This window comes from Trachypithecus francoisi, unplaced genomic scaffold (assembly GCF_009764315.1).
Source record: "Trachypithecus francoisi isolate TF-2019V2 unplaced genomic scaffold, Tfra_2.0 Lachesis_group6, whole genome shotgun sequence".
NCBI classification, from domain to species: domain Eukaryota; kingdom Metazoa; phylum Chordata; class Mammalia; order Primates; family Cercopithecidae; genus Trachypithecus; species Trachypithecus francoisi.
The window spans coordinates 125827773-125841841 of record NW_022681471.1 but is presented as its reverse complement, the minus strand read 5'-3'; the positions used below and the strand labels follow the sequence as shown (position 1 = coordinate 125841841).

Genomic DNA, 14069 nt, shown 5'->3' with positions numbered 1-14069 from the left:
TGAACGGCAGATCTAGGCAACAGCTTGCTGGAGGGAGCGGAGGTAAGGAAATGCTGATGGATTTTGTTTGGCGGTGGTGATTGGGGTGGGGTGCAGGGGACTTTTACTGTTATTTCTAGTGTTTTATTTGACTGTCAAATATCTGCTCGGCCACTTTGAAACACCAGGATGGGAATACAAAGCCAAATAATTCAAGATAACATTTTTGGCTTCATTCCCCAGATGGTGTCAGTAACTCTACAGACTAACAGCAGATCCAGCTGGTGGGTTCCTCATGCTTCGTGAACTATTTGTACCAGATGGAAAGTCTGTAAATACATCCTCTCTGTGTGCCTTTTAGCTTCAGCCAGAACCATCTCTTTCTTTTCGTGACTCCCAATTTCAACCAGACAATACTGTATCATGGGATCAATTCATCAGTTCATCACCATATTTTTTGGCCTTCAAAGTAAACCAAGTTTGTCACCTGAAAGTGAACCTTCCTTCAGTGTATTTGTTTGGTTTTGGTTTTGTTTTGTTTTTTTAGACGGGGTTTCACTCTTGTTGCCCCAGCTTGAGTGCAATGGCATGATCTCAGCTCACTGCAACCTCCTCCTCCCAGGTTCAAGTGATTCTCCTGCCTCACCTCCCAAGTACTGTGATTACAGCGTGTGCCACCACACTGGCTAATTTTGTATTTTTAGTGATATGGGGTTTCCACCATGTTGGTCAGGCGGTCTCGAATTTCTGACCTGAGGTGATCCGCCCACCTGGCTCCCAAAGTGCTGGGATTACAGGTATGAGCCACCACACCTGCTATTTTTGTATTTTTAGTAGAGATGGGGTTTCACCATGTTGGTCAAGCTTGTCTCTAACTCCTGACCTCAAGTGATCTACCCGCCTTGGCCTCCCTTCAATATATTTGAATAGTAGGAATGGAAAAGAAAATGGAACTCCTTAAGGCCATTGCCAACATCTTTCTACATATTATTTTTCTTACTTCACAATTTCAACATTATTTGGTGCAACCCCATGACGGGATTGTGTGGTATTTGTCTTTGGTTTTGTGTTGTGTGCATTTAGCTCAGACAACATCTGGAAAAAAATTACATTTTTAGATCCAAGCCTAATTATTCTGAGACACTGGTTGTGAACCGGGGGCCACTGTGGTCCCCCAAGAGACATCTGTCAATGTCTGGAAAGAGTTTTGGTTGTCACAGTTGGGGGAGTGCAACTGGCAGCTAGTGAGTCCACATGAGGGGTGCTGCTAAACACCCCGCCATGCACAGGACAGCGCCTGGGACAAAGAATCCTCTAAGGCTTTCCAAGGGAGCCCTGGGACCCCAAAGTCTACCTGCTGTGGCAGACAGGGCATTACCTTCAGAAGCATGCTCAGGGCTTCATCAGAAGTCTGCCCACCACTCGAGAACACCTTCCTGGAAGCACGTTTTCCTGAGGCACCTGGAGTCCAGCGGGATTGGTGGCCCCATCACAGCCGGGTGGTCAGTGATTCCCACTGGATCTCCTTCCTGGGAGACTGAAAACCCAGGCTACTCCTGTCCAGCCATAGAAGGCCAAAGACAAGAGAAATCCCTGGGCTGGATTCAGGATTCCTTGAGAGAGGACAGAAAGACACACGGCAGTCAGTGCAGTGTGGCAGGAGTCAGAGCCCTGGGCTGTCACAGAGTGACACACTCCCCTCAGGATGCCCACAGGGCTGGGCTCGCTTGAAGTGACCATGGGTTGGCTGGTGCTGGTTGACTGCTTGGTGGGTTGGTTTGGGGCAAGATGAAGATTGCCACAGTAGGTGCTGTACCTTCAAGGTGCCTGAAAGTAGAGGGGGGGGGGGAGAGGAGAGGGTGGGGAGGAGCTGGAGTAGAGAAGGGAAGAGAAGGGACAGAGGATGAGAGAGAGGAGGGAAGGCAGGAGAAGGAGAAAGTGGGAGGGGAGGGTGGGGGAGGAGAAGAGGACGGCAGTAGGAGAAGGGGAGAGGGAGCGCTGTAGCACAGGGACTGAACAGCCAGCTCCTCCCGCAGCCTGGGGGCCTCTGTTCTCCCCAGTTTGCCACCCTGTGCTGCCAATGGAGCACTTGATGTAATAAAGTTCCTGAGGCTCAGACAAAGTCTAGGAAACATCCCTCCACTCGTGTGTTCTGAAGACACATGAAGTTCACCACAGGAACCCAGCCAAGCTCCAAACCACATGCAGGGATGGAAGGGCCGGTGCTGGTTCCATTTGAAAGTCTTTGTGAATGAGCCTTTCCCCATTTCAAAAGCAATATAAATATGGATTCTGTGTAGCATAATATGCACCTCCCTGCCAACAACACATGTGCATTTCTTCTTATAAAGGTGAGAGAATGACAGCACTGGGGCAGCCTGCCCATGGGACTTCTACCCCGTCATTCTCTTCATGTATGTCCATCCAATACATGTATTTTTTTCTATTTCTTTTTTTTATTGTTTCCCCATTGAAAAAAAGATAAACACATTTTTCTGTAGTTGTAATTGGTATAATTGTATATATTTGATTTCTCAGTTAATACCAGAGGTTTCATAATCATCATTTTTAACATCTGAGTAATATTCCATCAAGATGAAAGACCATAATTTACTTAACCATTTCTTTCTTTCTGTCTGTCTGTCTGTCTTTCTTTTTTTGAAATCTGAGTTGCCTATAATGCTTTACAATTATAAAGGATAATGCTATCAGGAATATATCCATCTGTGTGGCTTTTTCATGGTCTGAAACATTCCTTCAAGATCCACGCTCTGATATTGAGAGACTGCCAGGAGCTTTGATACACTGCGCCAAACTGACTAACCAGAGTTGAAGCATTTAATAAGGATCCCAACAACAAACAAAACAGCCAGCTAGCACACTAAGGCCAGGAGTCTATTTAACTCATTCTGTATTTAAATACAATATATTGTACTTCTGACTGCTTCTTTTTCTTCTGATTTTTTTTCAAACAGAAAATGTTAAATCTAGATAATTAAAAAAAGAGATTGGGTCTCCCTACATTGCCCAGGGTGGTGGCATACACCTGTAGTCCCAGTTACTCAGGAGGCTGAGACGGAGGATTGTTTGAGCCCAGGAGTTTGAGGCTGCAGTGAGCTATGGTGGTGCCACTGCTTTCCAGTCTGGGTGACAGAGTGAGACCTTGTCTCTAAAACAAATACATTAATTAAATAATTAACTAATTAAAATACAATACGGATTGACCTACCATAATAAACCATGTGGTCTTGGCTGCAGTTCTGACAGGTTTCAAAGAACCTCCATTGATATCTGTTTGCATCTCAAGATAGAATAAAAGGCTTTCATTGATGATATTCGACAACCAACTATTAGAAGGAAATGGCAACAAGTAAAGAGAACATGCAATGAAACTCATTTTTAAATGCTGGGGAGTCAGAGAAGAATTTCTACCAAGACCTAAAAGTACTAACTCTCGGTACAGACATGGCCACTTCTGCAGTAAGAAACTAAGAGGGCCAGGTGCAATGGCCCCCTCCTGTAATCCCAGCACTTTGGGAGGCTGAAGTAGGAGGACTGCTTGAGCCCAGGAGTCCGACACCAGCCTGGGCAACATAGTGAAACTCGTCCCTACAAAAAATAAAAAATAAAATTAACCAGGCGTGGTGGTGCACACCTGTAGTCCCAGCTACTTGGGAGGCTGGGGTGGGAGGATCACTTGAACCCTGGGAAGATCACTTAAGCTCAGGAAATCGAGCCTGCGGTGAGCTATGAATGTGCCACTGCACTCCAGCCTGGGGGACAAAGTGAGACACTGTCTCAAAAAGAAAAAGAAAGAAATGAAACTAAGAGGAACTGGCACACTAAGAATTTAATTTAAAAAATATAATTTGTTTTCTCAGTCTAAAGCACAGATCAGCAAATCCTTCCAAGGGTAACACTCAACACCACATCATGGTATAAGGTTCTAGCACTGTATCAAATAACCCAGAATTCATTCTTTGTTTGAAGAGCAATGTACAGTTTTGATGGAGATCAAAACAATTTTTTCTTGACTTATTTTAGCATTTTTCAATGTTATTTTAGGTGGCTCAGTGAAATATGAAATGTTGAACTGAGTGTATTTTTAGTAGGAGATGATTTATATATCTCCAAGAAAGGTGTCCAAACAAAGCTCATGTCAGGTGAATTATTATTACTATTATTTTTTAGAGACAAGGTCTTGCTCTGTCACACAGGCTGGAGAGCAGTGGCATGATCATAGCTCACTGTAACCTCAAACTCCTAGGCTCAAGTGATCCTCTTGCCTCAGCCTCCCAAGTAGCTGGGACTATAGGCATGTGCCACCATTCCTGGCTAATTGTTGTTGTTGAGTGGGAGGTCTCACTAAATTGCCCAGGATGATTTTGAACTCCTGACCTCAAGGAATACTCCTGCCTCCAACTACTAAAGCGTGAGCTACCACGACCAGCACAGGTGAATTTTTAACACCACAAGTACTTGCCCTGTCCTGCAAGGTACTGATTCACCACAGTGCAGCATGTTCTGATTCCAGGTTTTTTTTTTTTTTTTTTTTTTCATTGGTTACAGGTCTATTTTCAAAGTATCCACCTGAAAGGTTTGGACAGGATACCAGTGGTGGGGAAAAATGAGGAGAGAGAAACTTCTCAGGCTGTTCTCCAACCTTCTTGACCAAAGACATGTCCTTGCCCCTCTGTCAGGCACAGGAATTCTGGTGTCAGGAGTGAGGCAAATGGGTGAGTTTACAAAGCATGACCAGCTGAGTGTGGTGGCTCATGCCTGTAATCCTAACACTTTGGGAGGCCGAGGCAAGTGGATCACTTGAGGTCAGGAGTTTGAGACCAGCCTAGCCAACATGGTGAAACCTCAACTCTACTAAAAATACAACAATTAGCTAGCTGTGGTGGCATACACCTGTAATCCCAGCTACTCGGGAGGCTGAGGCAGGAGAATCACTTGAACCTGAGAGGTGGAGGTTGCAGTGAGCTGAGATTGTGCCATGGTGCTCCAGCCTGGGTGACAGAGTGAGACTACTTGGGAGGCTGAGGTGAGAAGATCACTTGAGCCCTAAAGATCAAGGTTGCAGTGAGCTGTGATTGCGCCACTGCACTCCAGCCTGGATGACAAAGAAAGACCTTGTCTCAAAAAAAAAAAAAAAAAAAAGCATACACAACCCCTTTGTTTTGGCTAACCTCCCCCCCAGCAATGCACATGGTTGGGACATTTCAAAACTAAATTGGGTGTTTGTTTTCTAAGGACTTTATAAATAATTTGAGTAGATTTCAATGTTTTTCCAGAAATTCATGAATTTTCGACTTGCTCCTCTGTCCTCTGTGCCTTTCCTTAAGGGCACCTAGCACAGTCTTTGGCCGGGCGCGGTGGCTCAAGCCTGTCATCCCAGCACTTTGGGAGGCCGAGGCGGGTGGATCACAAGGTCAGGAGATCGAGACCATCCTGGCTAACACGGTGAAACCCCGTCTCTACTAAAAATACAAAAAACTAGCCGGGCGAGGTGGCGGGCGCCTGTAGTCCCAGCTACTCGGGAGGCTGAGGCAAGAGAATGGCGTGAACCCGGGAGGCGGAGCTTGCAGTGAGCTGAGATCTGGCCAGTGCACTCCAGCTTGGGTGACAGAGCGAGACTCCGTCTCAAAAAAAAAAAAAAAAAAGGGCACCTAGGGCACCTAGCACAGGCTCTTCCCTTTGGACTTCCAGTCACACATGCAACATGGCAAGTTGTTTCCACAGCCCTTCCCACTGGCAATAAAATATACATATACAGAAGAAAAGTTACCAAATAATTAAAACCAGCATTATCTTGAAATATCGGATCTTGATCACGGCTCCCATCCTTCTCTCGTTCTCCGTGTAAATGCCTTGTCTTCCTTTAAGTAAAGAGGCCACTGTGAAGAACAGAAGGAACTATGTGTGGTGTTCATTATTCATGTTTATGGAGTAACAGAGAAGGCAATGGAAGCAGGTGTGAGCCCACAAGCAAGGCCAGAGGGGCAGGAAGCAAAGCAAGTCACTGACATTCATTCCTCACAACTTCCAGGTTGGAGTCCTCATAGACCCTAAGGAATATACATATTTTTAAACTTCTGCTTTGAAATAATTTTAGATTTACATAAAAGTTGCAAAGATGGCACAGAGAGTCCCTGTATACCCTTTACCTAGATGCCCCTCAATGTAAGCATCTTATGCAACCATGGGGATGTTCTTCACAACTATGAAATTAACACAGATACATTACTATGAACTAAACTCCCAATTTTGGCTGGGTGCAGTGGCTCACACCTGTAATCTCAGCACTTGGGAGGCCAAGGTGAGGGGATCATTTGAGGTCAGGAGTTTGAGACCAGCCTGGCCAACATGGTGAAACTCTGTCTTTACTAAAAATACAAAAATTCGCCGGGCATGGTGGTGCACGTCTGTAATCCCAGCTATTCGGGAGGCTGGTGCACGAGAATCCCTTGGACTTGGGAGGCAGAGATTGCAGTGAGCCAAGATCATGCCACTGCACTCCAGCCTGGGTGACAGAGCAAGACTCCGTCTCAAAATAAATAAATAAATAAATTCCCAATTTATTTGAATGTTCCTAGTTCAGAAACTATATTTTTAAAGGCTCATTTTCTCTGTTATAAAAATAGAGGTGCAGTGGCTCACACGTGTAATCCTAGCATTTTGGGAGGCTGAGGCACGTGGATCACCTGAGGTCAGGAGTTTGAGGCCAGCCTGGCCAACATGCTGAAACCCCATCTCTACTAAAAATACAAAAATTAGCTGGGTGTGGTGGCAGGTGCCTATAATCCCAGCTACTCGGAGGCTGAGGCAGGAGAATTGCTTGAACCTGGGAGGCAGAGGTTTCGGTGAACCGAGATCACGCCACTTCATTCCAGCCTGGGCAAAAGAGCGAAACTCCATCTCAAAAAAATAAAAATAAAAATAGTGCACACTTGTTAAAATATTGAAAAAAATTTGATTCCTTCTTATAGACAAGTTAGAAAATATTTAAAAGTTTAGAGAAGTATGAGTGACCCATGGTCCCTCCACCCAGAGATAACCACTGTTAACATCTTAGTGTATTTCTTTTCAGTCTTTTTTCTGTGAGTCATTTCTATTTGTTTTATCAGCTAAAATCACTATTTTTGATGAGATTTTGTTTAAAAATGCTATATTTAACACACTATATTTAAATGTAGATATGCACCGGGCGTGGTGGCTCATGCCTGTAATCCCAGCACTTTGGGAGGCCAAGGTGGGTGGATCACCCAAGGCCAGGAGTTCAAGACCAGCCTGGCCAACATGGCAAAACCCCCATCTCTACTAAAAATACAAAAAAAAAATTAGCTGGGCGTGGTGGCACGTGCCCATAGTCCCAGCTACTCGGGAGGCTGAGGCATGAGAATCACTTGAACATGGGCGGCAGAGGTTGCAGTGAGCCAAGATCACGCCACTGCACTCCAGCCTAGGGTGACACATCAAGACTCTGTCTCAATAAAAAGAAAAAAAAAAGTGTAGATATGAAGAGAATAGTCCAAAAAATCACAATAATTTCATATTACAATGATAGAGTACTCTCAACAATGTTTTTAAAAAGTTCAACAATCAACAGGTGATCTTCAAAGGACCTCTCAGTTAAGGCAAATTTCCTTATTCCCATTCTGTCCTTGAGAGATCTCTGGCAGCCTGAGGAGGTGGGAGGCTCACTCCAGGACACACTTCCTTGAGGGGAAAGTAGGGGCTGGACTGCAGTTCTCCAGCCCCAGCCTAGAAATCTTTCCCAGACATGTTGTCAACGACTTCATTCCTCTTATCCTTTTCTAACCATTGACCTTGACTCATTTCCTGTGCTCCACTACCTGTTTCCTGCCCATCTGAGAAAAAACATCAGCCAAATGCATTATGGGACTGGAGCCGCCTCCGTACATACTCAATCCCTTCCCCCTCCCCTCTCTTCTCCTTCTGTTCCTCTTGCATCTCCACAGTCGTCCAAGGGCACTCCTGCAGCCAACCCAGGAGAACCCCAGTACAGAAGTGAAAAGTCAACTAGTCCTGGCACTGAGCTAACAAACGATGGCACGGAACTTGTGCGGGCAGAGGCCTGCACATTTTCATTGATTGAACCTGCTTACTTCCTGAAGCTGTGATCTGCTGATGTCTCCAGAGGATGACAAATGAGGTCAGCTGTCCTGGAGAATTCCAGGACATGTGTCACTGTCTGAGCCCGAGGCATGGGGCCGCTCACAGTGGCCGTGTACCCAGAGAGCTTCCCTAGTATTTACCTGCAGTCACTGTCTTTTGGAACAGGATGGGGTTGGCCATGAGAACCAGCAGCAGGGGCAGGTACATGGTGACATAGTGGGGGATGGCATGGTCCAGACCCTGCTCACACCTGAGAGAGGAAAACCAAAGTCATTCTTCTCAAAAGCAAAGCTTTGGCTAAAAGACATCTACTTATCTGGAAGTCAAGATAAGAGGATGAGAATGAAAAGGGAAATGCATAAATCTGCTTCTGGCTGCCCAAAGGAAATGTGAGTCATTTCTCATGTCTGGAACAAGCCGTAAATTGCAGGAGAGTAAGGGAGATCAACCATGTTTCTGTCTCAGAAATGGGAGGACCTTAAGGCATTCCACTGGAGGAAGCTTTTAAAGGTTCCTGCTGGGAAAAGATCGGAAAGAACAACACCCTGGGATGGGGGTTCCCTGCATTGGGTCTCAAGGAAAAAACGCAATTCAAGTAGAGACAAAGGCACTCCATTAAATAGTTAGGTTTTGAGTACTTACTACATGGTTTTGGGCAATAACATGAATAAAATCCAGTCCCTGGCTTGAACAACTCAAAATATGCCAGCTCCATATTTCAGAGGAAATATGTTCTCATGGTTATGGATAACAATAGTTTCAGAGGTTCTTGTCAGAGAAAAGGACAAAGATTTCTACTGAGGCGTCATAGGAGTCACTAGTCACCACAAATGTGCTGGAGGGCCTCACAAACATGTTACCAAGGTAACAACTCTCAGCTGTGAAATGCTTAATGTAGGAGAGAAGCAAAAAGGCACAGAGGAAGAGGAAACAGAAGGCAAAGAGGAGGGAGGTCTGCTCCAGCTCAACCAAAGAGGGAGGCGGAAAAGGGGCTAACCAAACAGCTTCATGGCCACGGAAGAGGGAATGACAAAAAATAAATTAACACCCTTAATATTGACAGAGTTGTTAAACCAGAGGGGAAAGTGGCAGAAAATGTGAAAAAAAAAAACAAAAATCAGGTAGGAAAAATGCAATACCCGTCTCGTCTTGCCATAGGAAGAATTACTATACCACCTCTCAACGCTGCCACCTTCTTTTAGCAGTAGAGGTTTTATCTTTAGCTGTAGAGGCTAAAATTCAATCTGGAAAGGCTTGAAAGGAGAAAGAGAAACAAGAGGAGAAAGAGAAACAAGAGGAGAAAGAGAAGTGACTCTGATGTAAAGACAGAAATGAAATGACAAATAAGAGAGTGAGACTGTGAGCATGAAGAATGCCGAGCGCCCCTGGGTCAGGCGTTGTGAAAATGAAGAGATGATTAAGGATAAGATGCTTAAAAGGAGCAGCTCCTAAAGACCCTGGGAGCACCTCAGGGTTCCCTGTGCACCCTGCAACAATGGCGCCCTAAAGCTCAGCTGCAACTTTGCCAGGAGCCTCCGGGGTCCCACAGGCGAGGGAGAGCCACAGAAACTCCCTTTCCAACTAAGTGCATTCCATTATAACAGCTGCTGACACTGCATCTGTTCTTTTAAAGTTCCTCAGAAAAGCAGACTGTATGGATGGATCTACACAGAGCTCCCTGCTCGTATTCATGGTTGACAAGGCAACACCAATTTGGAGACATCCTCACTGAGTAGCTGCAAGAAGCCAGAAAAGAGGGAGATAAATTACTGACACCAATTTTTTTTTTCTGTAGATTTTTTTTCTGTAAAGGAACAGATAGTAAATATTTTCAGCTTCATGGGCCACACTGTGGTCTCTGAGGCAACTACTCAACTCTGATGTTGTCGTGCAAAAGCAGTCAGACAGTACATAAGAAATGAGTGATTATATTCCAATAAAACTTTATTTACAAAAACTGAAGAAGGCCGGATTTGTCCCGGGGGCTACACCGTGTTGATCCCTGGTATAAAAATCACAGACAAAGACACTGTCCACTTCTCTTTTCCAGTTTTCCATTGGAAGTTAGGGTATATATCCTTGGAAAGACCTTGGCTTTGCAACTGAGGGTTGCATGGACAGGAATGTAAACTTGAGGAAATGCCTGAGACAGTTTCAGCGGCCACATCTTGCTCTGTGTGGAGGCTGGAAGAGAAGTGAGAAAGGGTAGGAAGCAAAGCTAGAGAATAAGCACTGCCCAGGCATCCTTTTGGCCTCTTCCACATTGTCCCACACTCATTCCTAGAATGTTAAGCTCACCTGCTCATCCAGAGGAAGCTTCGAGACCAAATACTTAAAAGTGGGCATGAGAAAACTGTACCAATACAGGGGTTGGGGATACACCTTACGTGGAGAGGAATATGCGGAAAGCTTTGAGTGCGTGCTTGTGTGCATGGGCGCCTATGTACACAAACGAGAAAGGCAGAGCCAGGGAGAATGACTCCAGGGTCATTCTCCAAGCTATTGTAGTCAGTCCTCGGGCTGGGCCGTGAGCATGGCCTCATGTGGCCCTGAGACAACGGCCTAACCTCCAAGGCACCAACTCTGTTGGTCAGGGCTCATGTATTCCCTGCAAGAGAACACACAATGAGCCAAGGATGGGGCTGTCTGGGGCGCTGGAGTCCCAACTTACCTGGACACAGAAGGGTAGTAGAGCACGGCGGCTCCCTCCACACAGAGCAGGGTAGCCAGGCCCCACGCCATGATGTGATACAGCAGGATGGTGCTAGGGGACAAGCACAACAGCAGCCACAGCTCAGTGGGGCACAGAGGCCTGCCTGGAACTGCCAGGCCAGCTCCTGCGCTCTGGAAAGGTCAGGAAAATGTACACAAAGGAAAGCCCCTCGGCAAAGAGTTTCCTCATTCTGCTGAGGTTGGTTGGTTGTTTTCCATTGAGGTGAAATTCACATCACATAAAATTAACTATTTTAAAGTGAACAATTAAGTGGCATTTAGTACATTCACAGTGCTCTGCAGCCATCACCACTGTCTCCTTCCAAAATGTTTTCATCATTCCAAAAGGAGACCCCATATCCATTAATTGGTGATATGGTTAGGCTTTGTGTCCCCACCCGAATCTCATCTTGAATTGTAATCTCCATAGTCCCAAGGGATAGAACAAGTTGAACTAATCATTGTTGGATGGAAGTCAATTGGTTAGGTGATTGGAGCATGGAAATGACCAGGTGGGGATAATTGAATCATGGGTGTGGTTTCCCCCATGCTGTTCTCGTGATAGTGAGTTCTCACGAGATCTGATGGTTTTATAAGGTGATTTCCCTCCCCTCCACCCAATCGTTCAGCTGCCTTGTGAAGAAGGTGTCCTGCTTCCCCTTGGCCTTCTGCCATGGTTGTAAGTTTCCTGAGACCTCCCCAGCCATGCTGAACTGTGAGTTAATTAAACCTCTTTCCTTTATAAATTACTCAGTCTCAGGCAGTTCTTCATAGCAGTATGAGAATAGACTAATACAAGTGGTCACTCCCCTTTGCCCATCCCCCAGCCCCTAGCAACCACTAATCTAGTTTCTGTCTCTGTGGATTTGCATGTTCTGGGTATTTCATGTAAATGGAAATATATGCTATGTGGCCTTTTGCACTTGGCTTCCTTCACTCAGCATAATGCTTTCCAGGTTCACTGATGTAGCATGGATCAGTTTTTCATTCCTTTGTTTCTTTTAATATTTTGTTGAGGCAGTATCTCGCTAAGTTGCCCAAGCTGGTCTTGAACTCCTGACCTCAAGCAATTCTCCCACCTTAGCCTCCCAAATTGCTGGGATTATAGGCATGAGCCACTGTGCCCCTTTCTTTCCTCCTTTTGTGGGGGTTGGGGTGGGGGGTCAGGGTCTTGCTCTGTTATCCAGACTGGAGTGCAGCGGGGCAATCTCGGCTCACTGCAACTGTCCCCTGAGCTCAAGCAATCCTCCCACCTCAGCCTCCTGAGTAGCTGGGACCACAGGCACACACCATCATGCCCAGCTATTTCTTTGTATTTTTTGTGTAGATGAGGTTACGCCATGTTGCCAGGCTGCTCTTGAACTCCTCAGCTCAAGTGATCCCCCCGCCTCAGCCTCCCAAAGTGCTGGGATTACAGGCATGAGCCACCGCGGCAGCCCTTTCTTCCCTTTTTCTGACTGAATACCATTCTATTGTATACATGGGCCAAGATTCACCCATCAATGGACATTTAGGTTGTTTCCACTGTGAGTAGTGCTGCTATGAGCATGTGTTATGTAACAGTATTTGAGTTTCTGTTTTGTTTTGAGATAGTCTCACTCTGTGGCCCAGGCTGGAGTGCAGTGGTGCAATCATAGTTCACTGCAGCCTCCAATTCCTAGGCATAAGCAATCCTCCCACCTCAGCCTCCCAAGTAGCTGGGACCACAGGCATGCACCACCATGCCCAGCTTATTTTTGATTTTTTGGTAGAGATTTTTTTTTTTTTTTTTTTTTTTTTTTTTTTGCAGAGATTAGAGATTTTTTTGTATTGCCCAGGCTGGTCTCAAACTCCTGGCCTCAAGCGATCCTGCCACCTTGGCCTCCCAAAGTGCTGGGATTACAGGCATGAGCCACTGCACCTGACTGGGTTCCTGTTTTCAGTTCTTTGGGGTGTATACGTAGGAGTGGAATTGCTGGGTCAGATTTTTTTTTTCCAAGATGGAGTCTTGCTCTGTCACCCAGGCTGGAGTGCAGTGGTGCAATCTCGGCTCACTGCAACCTCCACCTCCCGGGTTCAAGCAATTCTCCTGGCTTAGCCTCCCGAGTAGTTGGGATTACAGGCGCCCACCACTAACCCTGCTAATTTTTGTATTTTTAGTAGAGACAGGGTTTCACCATGTTGGCCAGGCTGGTCTTAAACTCCTGACCTCAAGTGTTCCGCCTGCCTTGGCTTCCCAAAGTACTGGGATTGCAGGCGTGAGCTGCCGCACTGGCCATACATTTCTGCTGCTTATAAGCTGTCGCCAGTTTGTGGTGTTCGTTATATAGCAACCTAGACAAACTAAGACTGCACGTCACGGGCACAGCACTCGCCAGGTGCTCCTCCCAGCCTCCCGACTTACTCCTCTTACAGCCTCATCCCGGGAAGATGCTCTGAGGCTCAATAGGTTTGAACTGAATGCAAACACCTGGCACATTAATTAGCTGCATCACCTCCGCCAGACCCACTTCTCAGAGCCATGAGTTGCTCCTTTCAGCTGGGTGAACACGGAAACCCTCTGCGGATTTCCTGTGCCAGTACGCTAAGGGCCAGGTGGATGTCAGGCCCGGCTGCTTTCTGCTACTTACGCTGCCCTCCAGGGCAGGCTGGCCGTCCCCGCCCGCCTCCACTTTCCCACAAGGCTGGGCCTGCCCCGGATGCCCAGCTGTCTTCACTTTGAGGACAATCAGGAGGCCCCAGCAGTGGGATTTACCAGCATCCTGTGCTCAGGGAGGTGGAGACATGTACTGGACCATCAGCGCTGTTACTCTGGAATTTCCCTTCCAGTGCACATTCTCTACGGAAGAGGGGCCGGTGATAGGAAACGCTTCCCACACCCTTAACCTACAAGATGGCTGTCAGCACGTGCAAAGGTAACATTGAGTTGAAATGAATGTACTGATGCATGCTACTCCATGGGTGAACCTCAGAAACAATGCTGAGTGAAAAGCCAGACACAAAGGGTGCACACATTGTGTGATTCTGCAGACATGGGGGGTGACTGCTAATGGGTGTGGGGTTTCTTTTTGGGATGGTAGAAATGTTCTGGAACTAGTAGTAGTGGGGCTAACTGATGTATAACCTTGCAGATGGCACTAAAAGCCACTGAACTTCACATCTTAAAAGGTGAATATTACAGTATTTAAGTTACATCTCAATTAAAAGAATCAGAGTTGTATCAGCGCAGTATGTCTCACTCAGTGTACATTGGCTGA

General features: G+C 46.2%; 1 protein-coding gene across 1 annotated transcript in view; it reads right to left on the bottom strand.

The window, feature by feature from the left end:
• Positions 1-14069, bottom strand: part of GPR143 (G protein-coupled receptor 143) — a 42970-nt gene that overhangs the window by 13452 nt on the left and 15449 nt on the right. Inside the window, 6 exon segments of the mRNA XM_033201594.1 lie at positions 1358-1533; positions 1536-1592; positions 3205-3326; positions 5771-5879; positions 8262-8371; positions 10793-10885. Coding sequence (XP_033057485.1) covers positions 1358-1533; positions 1536-1592; positions 3205-3326; positions 5771-5879; positions 8262-8371; positions 10793-10885 — 667 coding nt within the window.